Genomic DNA, 12,443 nt, shown 5'->3' with positions numbered 1-12,443 from the left:
GAACGGCAGCCGAAGCTCTCGCCCTCCTGCCCCTCTGGTCCCTACCATCAGCCCTACCGTTGATCTAACCTGTCTCGGGGCACCTGGTCACTCCACCAGCCTCCTAAGTTGTCTGGTCTCCCTGCTAAACAGCTCGCGGGAGCATTTTTACTGTTATCCAGCCCTCAATCTTCTCCTGAGCTTTCTTGCCTTTGTTTTTCCTGTTCCCAACCTTCCAGGAGGAGGGCCAGTCCCATCCGAAACTCGCCACCGACATACTCGTGCAAAGGCACGTAGAGGTGCTCCGCTACCTCCAGACACGTGCACCAGGAAAACGTGTCTAGAAACAGACCCAGCTTTCCACCCCCTCACCATCTGAGATGGGGATCTAGCCGCTCTCCACCCAACGCCGGAGGAATTGCCTTGATTTTGAGCAGGAAGGTCAACCCAGAACAATGAAGAGCTCCTTCCCTTCGCTCCCGACAAGGCAGAAAGCCTTCAAAGTGACCTCGGGTTGTAATCTTATCATATAGAAACCGCAAAGAAAGAGCTGCCGCATGCAAAGACAGCTTTCTAGGGAGCCACCTGTCAAATCACCTACTCAAAGCACTATCGAATGACTCATCTCCATCCAGCAGATGGGCTCAGAGGAACAAGGACAGCATGAATTAAAAAAAAAAAAAAAAAAAAAAAAGTAACTCAAGCAGCAGCCAGCAGGTCACACTGGCAGAGCTCGGGCTGGAGAAGGGCATATACATGCACTGCAATGCGGTCACCCCCCGTTTGCTCGGGGGATCCATCCTTTCCTTGTCTGTAGGACGATAGTATTTAAAATCCTGGTTGTGATGGCTGTTTACGAGGCTCTGTGCTCATCTCGGTGCTCCCCAAGCGAACGCTGCCAGCAGGGGAAAGACGCTGCCTCCTTCCCTCCTCGAGCAGAAGCCGACGGCTCGGCTTGCCCGGGCTAACGCCGAGGCAGGGACGGGCCAGCCCGCCGAAAGGGCACGACGCTGCCTTAAAAACAGACTCACCCCGGAGGAGAAAGGTCTCCATAGGCAGCTCTCACCGCGGGGAGACACTCGAAATGTTCTTGCTGCGGGGAAGGGGGCACCTCCCAACAGTCAGACACAGCCGTTTGCATCATAAATATTTTCTCCTCTTATTAAGTTACTTCTCGCACGCTCTGTACCAAATGAGACATAATTTCTATTCAGCTGGAAAAAAAAAAAAAAAAAAATCAACGTAATTGGGTCAAGTTAACCGGGAAAACAAAAACACATAAGGAAAAAAGCAGCAGCTCTCCTCTCTCCCCGGCAATGCCCTTCTCCTCACCCACTTGCAGCGACTACAGCCATTCAGAGGAAGTTCACTAAACCGAGGGGAAACGTGGAATATTTGCCTTGCATCCAGATTTCCTGCCCAACCTCCCGACCTCCTATCGCAGAAGAGCTTTAGTGAATCACGGCCTGACTTTCGCAAAGCTGCTGAGCCATCATTCCTCAGCAACTCCACCCCACCTCCGCAGACCCAGGGGGGGGAAAAAAAAAAAAAAAAGAAAAAAAAAAAAAAAAGACGCGTTTGAGACTCAGAGCCGCTCATTAGATGGGATATAAGAGTACAAAGCACTAGAAGTGCCTCCTCGTAATTGCAGTCCTCGGTTTCCTCTTCTGCAAAGCGCCGATGACCGAGCGAGGCAGAGCACCCAGCAGTCCCGGCCTCCAGCGTTCCGAGGATGAGCCCCGAGCGTCCGCCTGCACGCCGCTCCTAGGGGGTTCACAGAAGGCAAGGGGGTTGGAAAAAGGGACAGGAGGACTTAGGACACCTGTATGTCCCTGGGGGAGACACCATGGCCACAGGACAGCTTGAAAAAAAGCAGCAGACGGGATTTCTGCTCCTGCGCAAACCAAAAGAGATGAAAAAAACACCTCCCCGGGGCACACGACACGAACTGGCATCATCCAGTGAAAAAAAAAAAAAAAACAAAACAAAACAGCAACAGAGCCTGGAGATTATCAAGGAACTGGGAAGGAGGCAGAAGAACCTCCGGATTTGCAGCGTGACGAGACCAAACCAGGCTGATGGGACACGTAGAGCAATTACCTAAAAAGCGCAGTCACGGCTGCATTCAGTTTTGGGTGGCAGACAGCGTTTGTGAGCTCAGGAAGAGCCCAGGCGAGTTCCCAGGCAGGTTTACAGATAGAAGGGAGATCGAAAAAGATGCTGAGCTCAGGCAGGAGCTCAACGCCCTCAAAGGGAAGGCAAAACCCCTCTTCCTGAGTCGGAGGGGGCAGAGGAGCCCCATGCAGAGCACGTTTAACACGGAGAGCGTTGGCCAAGTGAAAACTCCAGCGCGGACCCAGCGATATCTCAGTGTACACAAACATCAAAGAGGGAGAGAAATAATCGAGGACACTATAAACACGCGTTTTCCTTGTTAATTTGAATACTAGGAAAAGCTTGGTGGCTATCAGACCAGTGCACAGCATCCTAAGGAAAAGCAGAGCGGGAATCAGTGAACAAACCTCCTCCGTAAGACTGCCGGGAGCAATCCGGCGACGACGACGTGCTGGACCAGATCAAACTCCTGCTCCTGCATCAGTTCCTCCAAGAGCTCTGCACGGGAACCCTCCCCACAGCCCGGTCCTGTCACGCTTCCAGCCCATGCAAGACAATGCAGCGTTTTTCTTGCTGCACGTCGTTAACGCTTGCTAATACTCATTTCAGAATGGTTTAAATGGGGAAGGGGGGGGGGGAAACAACCCTCCCAGCTCTTTGCAGTTTGCTTTTACTCTGCAGGTGCCACTATCGACGCACCACAATTGCCTTTCTGCCCCGCAGCCCGAGCAATAGGCGTACCAGAAATTCAGGTAGAGAATATTTAGACGATGTTATCCCTGTGAAGCATAAAAGTACAGACTCCCTCGTCTTTTAAAATTCACCTGGTACAATTAGGAGGAGCTTTACGATGAGAGTAACTACCCCAACATCTGGCGCTCCAGATTTGTGCCTGCCCAACGCCCCCTAAATCTGCCCAAACGCATGTGCGCAGACACGCGTCACCAACCAACAAGATGTTTTCTAACTGCTCCACCACGGAGCTATAAAGCGAAGACGACCTGCGGGGGGGAGAAAACCCCTTTTGGCAAGAACAGCACCGTCTTACACAGTGGATTTGCTTTGTACATAGATAATTGTTCACCGTTTTCCTGCCTTTTTCATCACGAAGGTGGCAAGATTAAGGTTAAATATAGCTAGTCCTGTAAAGCCAAAACAAATTTGTTCAAGAAAGCGGTTAATAAATTATCACCGATGAATAAAGTCTGGGCCAACAAGAAGAGCCAGCCGGGTTTTCAAGCTCTAGGATGAATTATGAAGCATTTTCTCAATTAGAAAAAGCCCTTTAAAGCTTTAATCATGCAAATTTTATCTTCCGTCTGAAAGACAGAATTTCATTATGGAGATGTGTTTAACTTTTTTTTTTTTTTTGAGCTGAAAAGCAATCTAATTAGTGACAGTATCATGAACTTTATTAATAGCCAGTTAATATGAGATAGGAAGATTCTAAAATTCCCAGTGGCTTCAAAAGAAAAAAAAAAAAAAAAAAAGACATTCTATTAATAAGATATCGGCAACAAAGCTAATTACACACACCACTGGCGGGAAGGCTTTTCTTGGAAGCAAGAGCAGCCTGGATTCTTGATGGACTCTCCATCTGCTGCGAGAGGAGCAGGTCCAGGACCTGAGGGGGACCGTGTGCGTCCCCCCCCCCGGCCCTGGGACAGCCCCAGCGCGACGCGGACACCCCTGCCTGGGCTCTGGCAAGCTGAAGATCTCGCCGGCACCCCCAGGCACTGTCGGAAAACCCACATCAGGCAACGAAACCATGCGGCTGCTGGAGAGGATCCCAAGAGCAGCTTATTTATCCCCTCTCCTCAAGCTTGGGCCAAACATGGTTCTTTCCCGTCAACAGGAACCGTTCCTGAAAGCCATGGGATCACCGACGAAAGGGATGGGGGGGGCGGGGGGAAGAGGAAGAGGAAACCTTTTTAAAAGAAAACTTAATTACTGCTTTTATAATCACAGGGAGAGGCCAAGAGGGGACGAATCCTGAACTAAGTCATGTCACACGGCAGCTTATGAAAAGAGAAGCTAAGCGATGCTGTGGGGCTTTCCCAGCCCGACGAGCCTGCATCCTTCCCCATCCGCTTCGGCTCTGCACAGGCTCACCTGGTCCATGTGCTGGGACACAGCCGTGGCAGAGGAGGGGGACACACAGCCGTGGCAGAGCAGGGGGGACACACAGCTCAGGAGGGAGCAGATCTGCAGGAAAAGTCACCCCCGTTGACAGGAGCTCCAGCTGCGAGCCCCCGACTTCACAGCTCAGGCTGATGATTTAATCAGCGCAATTGAAAAGATGGAAAGGACCATAAGCGCAGCCCTCCGCAACGCGGGAGGCTTATGAAACAGCATCAGTGTCTAGATGCATCACTGAGTTTCCATGCGAATGAGTTCAGCTGGCGTTACAAACCCAAGACCTTCTGGATTACAGATTTATCATATTTCTGGTCTTTTCAGGAGTTTGGCATCCTGCTCGGGAAGGGCGCAGACCAGCAGCCTTCTCCAGAAGGGACAGCAACACGGATGCAGGCTGTAGCAGGCTCAGGTCTTGGAATAACCCCTCACACCCCACTGCACACAAATTCCCTCCCCGAGGGGGCACCGAGCCCACCGAGGCAGCCCGTAGTTGCGATTTTTACGTTGGTATTTCCGCAGTCTCAGGCAGGAGGAGCTGCCGTCCCTCCGGTTTTACCACCCGGGGCTTGGATGGGGCTGTGAGCCCTGGCAAAAGGCACTGGCATATGTAGGGCTGGGGGAAGAGAAGGCAGAAAAAAAAAAAAAAAAAAAAAAGTGCTAAAGAAATGAATCAGCTTTTACAAGCCAGCCTGCCTGATCTCATCCCTATTTTGCTCTTTCCCAGGAGGAAAGTATTGGCAGGGAGAAGGGGGAGGAAGGATTTCCTTCCACCGCATCCAGAAACCATCCCCCTCGGCACCGTCCACTTTCAATAGTTCACCCATAACCTGTGAAAACAGACAGACAAATAGATAATTTTCAACAGAAAGCCTCGAGGCAGGCGGGCAGGCATCACCACGCAGAGCGAGATGATGACGAGGAATCAACACTCCTAATTCTGTGCAATCCCCCCCCCCCCAGCCCTGAGTCACGTATCCTTCCTGCGTCCCAGATTCCCCCAGCTGCAGACGCGGGATAATAACACTTTCCCCGTTTGACATTAAAAACGAGGAGGGGAGCAAACGCAGCAGGGGACGGAGAGCTGGACTTTTCCACCTCTTGTTTTCTGTCTTTGCCTTGCAAGAATTTGATTTCTCGTTGCTATTAGAGCCCAGTGGCTGCGAAAGCGATCTTAAAAGGAAATAAAAAAGCCAAGTTAAAGTAACTGAGGCAGAGACATGAGCCCGCGACTCCAGACAGGCTGAACAATCCCGAGAAAAGCTGAAAACCGCTCTGTTACGGTACTGCCCAGCTCAGCTCCGACAATGATTAACCAGCCGAACACCGTCGCCGTGCCAGGCGTTTCACCGACGACGAATTGTGCGAGAAAAGGAGAGGGAGTTACTATGAAAATACCCTGCGCGCAGACATTTTAGCTAGACGTGACAGCAGGCATCTCTGCAAGCGTTCAGGCGTCATCACCTCGGCTGGGAGAGGGATGCGCTGAAGTCTAGTTGCCTTCACTCGGAGGTTTGTCGAGTACGTGCACCCTCCTCTGCTTTTTCACCTGCCGTACGTGGGATCTGCAAACACACACGGCACTAAAACACCCATCTCCGGCAACAGCAAACTGCTCGGGGCTCCAGGGCGCCAGGCGAGGATGCTCAGGCTGACTGCTGAATCCGACTCCTTCCCGGACGGACCTCGGCCGGCAAAGCTGAGCACGCGGGACGTCACACTACGCTCCAGCAAATCCGGCTTTCCTCCAGTATTATTGAGCAGATTAATATTGAAAGATAAACGAGGGAGGCTGCAGGGGACTCCAGCCCAGGTTAATATTAATAGAGCAAACATCAGGTGCTGTGGGAGGGAAGGTCAGGCTGGCAGGAATCAGCAGAATCGCTGGACTCCCCAGTCCAAATTCCCAGTTATAGATAAGGAACTTAGAGCCCGACACTGCCAACTACCTCCCCCTGGAATTAACTGCTCGCCGTGCTGTCGCAGCACCCAGTCCTCATTCTGCCTTCGTCATCAAAGCAAAGCCACCGCCACAGCAAAAAAAGCCAAGGAGCGACCTGCTCCCAGCATCTCCTCTTGCTGACTCACTCGCTGGTGGCCGGGCACGGGCGCGCAAAATTCACCAGAAGAGCTCAAAAAGAACACGTGAGCCCAAAATAGCACCTCAAATCCCCCTCGGGTGCTTGTTTCCTCCACTGGCAGCTCTGGGTGCTCTCCTGGGTAAAGTCTTGGTCCCAGCGAACCAGCAAGGGCTTCCCCAGGATTTCACCCCCGGGATGGGGCAGGCAGCCCCACCACCCTGCCCAACTGCTGCCTGTGCTCGCTCGCTCCTCTCGCCTCTGCCAAAGCAGAAAAGCCACCTCATGGACCATCTCAGGTCCACTCTTGGCTTTACTAATTGCTGGAGGACTCAAGGTAAGTCAGCACGAAGTTCTGATGCCACCGCAGAGCAGAGGAAGGCCTCTCTCAGGGGGCTGTGTTTAATGTCTCTGGGCACAAGCACTGTCCTAAGAGCTTCAACTCGCACCCGCTGGCCAAAAAGCTACAGCAGGTGAAGATCTAACAGATCTAGAAGATCTTGGAAATGAGGAAGAATTTTTTTTTACGCTGAGGGTGGTGAAACACCAGAGCAGGTTGCCCAGAGAGGCAGTGGCTGCCCCATCCCAGAAAACATTCCAGGTCAGGTTGGACGGGGCCCTGAGCAACCTGAGCGAGCTGAAGATGTCCCTGCTCATGGCAGGGGGTTGGACTAGATGGCCTTAAAAGGTCCCTTCCAACCAAACCCAAACCATTCCACCAGTCTATGATCTCTCTGCCGCTGCAATAACTGCCCCACGGCACGGTCGGCAGTGGGAGCGCGACCCTCCGCTCTCCCGGCTCCGCAGCTCCTCTCCAGCCCCACACCATCCGTGGTTTAAACTCCGGCAGCGGTGAGTTGGAGCGAAAACGTGTAGATGAACTCGGGGTGTGTCAGTCTCCACCGGAGAGCTACAGCTGGAGGGCAGGCACAATCAAAACCGTCTGCGGCACGACAGGGCACCCACAGACAAGCTCCGGCTGTGGAAAGGAGCCTCGTGGGTTTGGTTTTCCACGTGGAAGGTTATCCCGCACGCCGTGCTTCCCATTTCTCTTCCAGCAGGAGATCCTGTACTGCACAGAGCATCTGTGACGTCCCGAGAAACCCACCGCCCAGCCGCAGCGAGCGGAAAGCCATCTCATGCCTACAAGAGGAAGCCCCACGAGAGCCAGATGCCAGAAGGACTGACTTAACGTCAAAACAAACCCACCCCATACAAGGTAGCTGCTAAAAGGTATCATCTGGAAAAGGGAGGGAAAAAACCCACCCACATTTGAAAGCAGAGTGCAAAGCCACCGCGGAAAGAATCTAATCCGAAGAGAAATAAAGGAAATCCCAATCCAGCACGAGCAAGAGCAACTGACCACAAAGGCCAAAATAAAAAAAAAAAAAAAAAGGAGCGATGCCATCCCTGCCCGCCAGCTGCGCTCCGTCCCCCGTCACCAAACGGTCCCCGTGCGGCGCCTCTAGGAGCGGATTCCTCTGCCTCAGCCTTCCGAGCAGATGCCATCGCATCGCAGCACCTGGGCGCCAAGCTGCGGGGGAAGGAAGCTCTTAGGGCTCATTAACAACCGGCCGGAAAGCGTACATCGCTGACGTACGGAGCTTGGGAATTCTGTGGTCCTTCTGGGCTGAAATGGCTGTTGGAGGCACATCCCGGGCTCTTGAGCCGGGCAGAAAGCAAGCTGTAGCTATTCACGTTCAAAAATATCTTCAGGAGCCTTGAAAGCAGTCATCAAACTCAGGAAAAAGCATGAAATGTCAAGGGCTCGGTGGTTTTAATTAGCACTCGCCTCTTCGCCCTCTTGGAAAATGGCTTTTGTACTTCACACGTGGAAGAGGAGGTCGCCGGTCCATGTCTCAGGCCGAGACTCGCCAGACACAGCCGGGCACGAGCCGCCGGTTGCCACCCCGGTTCCTAAGCCCAGGCAGGTCTAGCAGGGTTTAGGCTTGGACCACACAGGCGTTGGGAGCACGTTAATCCTGTTGGGGATGACAGCGGCGCCCAGGGCTGAATACCAGCCCGGTTTAAGAAAGCGATGCCATCTTCTCTCGCTCTCCCTCGCTCGGGCTGAAGCTGCTCCCCGAGCCGAACTGCCGGCATCGAAAAACAGGTCTCGTGTCCCCAGAAGGGCTCTGTTATACCCAAAATGACGGTATTCAGCAAGCTCGTTGCTGCTGCGCCTTGGTCACCTGCCGAGCCACGACCACCCGGAGCAGAGCATCCCCGCTGGGCAGAGAGGGGGGACACTCGCCACATCCACGGGGCAGCTCCCAAAGAGCTGCACCACGGGGACACCACACCAACGTGGGCTACGGAAAAGGGCACCGCACACCCCCTCCCCAGATTAGACCTGTCCCCCCGTGAGTGGGTGTGCTGCTCCTCCTGCCTCCGCACTCTCAGGCGCTGTATAATCCCAGCCAGGGCAGCCCTGCTGTCACCGAGGGAGGGGACGTGTTTACCACCACCGTATGACAACAGCGGTGCCTCCACCCTAGGGTTTGTCCCTTCACACCGGTGGCTGATAAACCTGCCCGTGCCAGGCAGGGCTGCTGCTCTGCGGGCAAGTAGTGACAAACCCACTTACACCCAACATGCACCAGAATCACAGATTGGTTTGGGTTGGAAGGGACCTTAAAGATCATCCAGTTCCACCTGGGACATTTTCCCCCCAGCCCAGGTTGCTCCCAGCCCCGTCCAACCCGGCCTTGAACACCTCCAGGGATGGGGCAGCCACAGCTTCTCAGGGCACCCTGCGCCAGGGGCTCACCACCCGCACAGCCAAGAATTTCTTCCTGATATCTTATCTAAATCTCTCTTCGCGCAGGAAGGGCGCAGGCAGGCGCCCAGCTTTGCGCAGGCTGCTCTATCCCGTGGTTAATGAAAAGTTTTGCGGGCTTTTAGGATTTACATCAGTCTGTATAAAAAGCAAATGAAGCCATTTCTACACCCCAAGGTTCCTACAAATTCCTGAGCGGACGCTGATGGACCAAGGCTGGATGGTACCCAGGACTGGACAACCTCGTACCTGCAGGCAGAGACTTCCCATCCCGCTCCCAGCTCACGACGCTGGAGCTTAAAGCTGCTGCTGTTGTTTCTCCTCTTTCCTTTTGCGAGAACGTTTTCTACAGCTTTTTTTTTTTTTTCTTTTTAATTTTAAATTTTTTTAAAAAGAACATTTTGCTGTGAACAAGCAAAACCTGTTCTGGACACGCACAGAGAACTGCTCACCATCTGCAGCGTTTGCCAGCGTGACTTTTTTTTTGTTTGTTTTTTTTTTTGCAGGATACTATCTCAGCTTGCTCCTGCGCGTGGGTGCCCGGCTGCCTCACCCAGGGAAGACGTGGGCACGCAGGAATCAGACGGCAGAAGCCCACGAGCCAAGCCCCGCTCCTTCGGGCTACTGAGAGGGCTGAACTGGCCCCCTCGTCGTACGGGGAGGCAGGAGGGATCCCAAACCCGCCGCTCCAGCGGTGCTGAGGTCCTTGCAGACCTCGGTCCTGGCTCCGTTTTCCTTCAATTAACAACAGACGTGGAACGAAACGTAACGTTTGAGGAAAGATCTTCCACATGTTTGCTTTTGGCAGCGTCCGATAGCTTTAAGGGAGCCAAAAAATAACTAATCCTCCTCTGCTTCAGCCAAGGGGTGGCTGAGGAGTGGGACTGGTGGAGGGAAAGGGAAGGAGGGTGGAAAGGGAAAGGAGAGGAGGAGAAGACTGAAAAATGACCAAACTGGAACCAGTCACTCCCAGTTTCCAGTTAAAGCATCTCTAAAGCGTAGATACCCATGTCCTCATCACCAGGGCACCACCAAACCCGGCTGCTTCGGATTAAATCAGCTCCCAAGCCACATGGCAACAAGAGCCGCGAAAGAATTCCCGATGCCGTTGCAAATACACACGACGCAATTGCAAATACACCTTATCTCCCGATTTAATTCGCCACCGAACGCAGTCTCAGTGCTCAAGTGAGGTACGTGCACACACGCACAAGGCGAGCGGGCCACCAAGTCCGTGCATTGGGCAAATTACTTCTCCCCGGACAGCTACGCCGGGTTTAATTTTTCCGCGAGCAGCCAAAATGATTCCTTTTAAGAAAAAAAAGACACCTGTAACAGGAAAAAAAAACACCAAAGACCACACATGATTTCACTTTACAGTAATTCCCCCCAAGAAAGTCTTCATCAGGTGCTTTAAAATGACGGTATTTAGACTTTAGAGACACGCTGCCCCTGACTCATCGATGAGCTTTCACCCCTAATTGCCCTGCGACACCACCACGGCACATCCACACCAGCAAAATCCTCCTACACTTGAGTTTTCAGTACAACCTTCCCCCATGGAAGTCGTAAAAAAAACCCCAGGAGGCAGGGGGTTGCGAGAAAGGGGGTGGGGGAATGACTTCAGGAATTTGTTATTTTGCTTTGCTGTTTAAGCAAAATGCTTTTTCGTAAACACGGCCAAGAAACGAAGCAGCACACGTAGCAAACACGCTTGGGCTGAGCTTAAAGGGGTTTAAAGTTTATGCCTGGAAAACACGGTCTGGTGGTAGAGCTCTGTAAAATTCATCTTAAATTTAAAACAGGGGTAGAAAAGCAGCGACCGGGAGAAGCAGAGGAGCGTTTGCGATTCCCGAACCGTTCTAAAAATACATTAAAAAAAATAATCCCGACTGTTAATTTCGGCGATGTTGGCAAGCTGAAGGAAGGATAACTCTGCTCGGGGGGATGGGGACGGCCATCCCTCACGCAGAGGGTGAGGGAGAAGGTGTTTACGAACCCCGTGAGAAGCAGATTCCCCGCTCCGAGGGAGGGGAAGAGCTGCAGCCCCCTGAGCCGTGAGGAGCCACACTTCACCATCTTTGCTTTAGGATGACATAAACTCACTATTTACCGCCGGTGTAAGCCAATTATGGGATCGATTTTCGCTTGGCTAAAAATCCCACATCTGACAAGTTTTTTCCGATGTTCCCCCAGCCGTTTCCCGTCCGGGCTGAGGCTCCGCGCTCCCTCGCTCCCAAAATCCTGAGCCAGCGGCTCTCCAGGAAGCGGGAGCTTCCCGGGGTCGGGCTGCAGCTGCCGTCGGAGGTTACCGGGACAGCGACTCCCCGCTACGACCTCGAACCCCGCATGGCAACCACCTTCCATGGATTTTCTCTGAAAACCCAGCTCTGCTTAGAAAGTCGAAGGGCGTTTCGGCTGTTGAGGTGCTTCACCGCCATCGCCCGCGGAGCCAGCGCGGGTCTGGGGCTGAGCGGGCTGGATGCGTCCCCCCACCGTGCTGTGGACACGAACTGGTTTTGGGGACCTCAGGCACGGCCGGCACCCAAACCGCGGGACCCCCCGGTCCACGGCGGATGCGTTTCTCTGCTGGGGTCACCGCCCCGGGGGGGTACGGGTCGGGCCCCGGGACCCCCCAGGCTCCCCCGAGGGTTGGGGGGCCATCCCAGGGACACACACCGGGGACGCTGTGGCTCCCTACTGCGCTCCCGCCCCACACAGGACCGGCCATAGCGGGGGAGAACGGGACACCGGGCCCCGGGATGGCCCAGAGCCACCGGGAGGGGACAGCCAGGGGTGTTGGGGGGCACCGGGAGAACCGGGCAGGGAGATATGAGACTGGGATACCGGTGGGTGCCGGGCTAGCATACCGGGGCCGGGAGGGACCAACGGTCAGGGGCACCGGGGGGCGAGGACGGGCAGCGGCCCGGGATGCCGGGAGGGGATAACGGCGGGTATCAGGGCACCACCGGGCCGGGCAGGCAGCAGCGGGAGGGGAGTCACGGAGATAGAGCCGGTAAGGGGCAGATCGGCCGCCCCCGGAGGCCGCGGCGGCGGGAGGGGGTGACGGTTCCCCGGTGCCTCACCTGGCTCGCCTTGTAGAACTGCTTCTTCAGCCCCGCCACCGACATGCTGCCGCCTCTGCCGCCCGCCGAGGGACCCTGGGGGCGGCGGGACGCCTCGGCACGCAGGAGCCCGGCCCGGCCGCCGCCGCCGCTTCCGCCGCCGCCGCCAGGAAGCGCCCGCCCCGCCCCGCCCCGCCCCCTAACGGCCCGGCGGAGCGCCGCCACCGGCACCACTGAGAAGCGCTCTCGGCGCCGGCCGGAGCGCCGCCTGGCCCGCCACGTGGTGCCGCA

The 12,443-nt window shown here is 54.6% G+C and overlaps 1 protein-coding gene across 2 annotated transcripts in view; it reads right to left on the bottom strand.

Moving 5' to 3' along the window:
- Positions 1 to 12,303, bottom strand: part of SH3GL1 (SH3 domain containing GRB2 like 1, endophilin A2) — a 28,962-nt gene extending 16,659 nt beyond the window's left edge. For both annotated transcript variants that reach the window (XM_082495452.1, XM_082495453.1), the window contains exon 1: positions 12,174 to 12,303. In XM_082495452.1, the coding sequence (XP_082351578.1) occupies positions 12,174 to 12,218 (45 nt within the window). In that variant the 5' untranslated portion in view covers positions 12,219 to 12,303. The remainder of the gene's footprint in view (positions 1 to 12,173) is intronic.
- Positions 12,304 to 12,443: the final 140 nt, after the last annotated feature.

Source organism: Vanellus vanellus (assembly GCF_965231255.1).
Source record: "Vanellus vanellus genome assembly, chromosome: 25".
NCBI lineage: Eukaryota > Metazoa > Chordata > Aves > Charadriiformes > Charadriidae > Vanellus > Vanellus vanellus.
The sequence above is the reverse complement of the archived record's forward strand: the minus strand, read 5'-3'. Positions and strand labels throughout refer to the sequence as shown.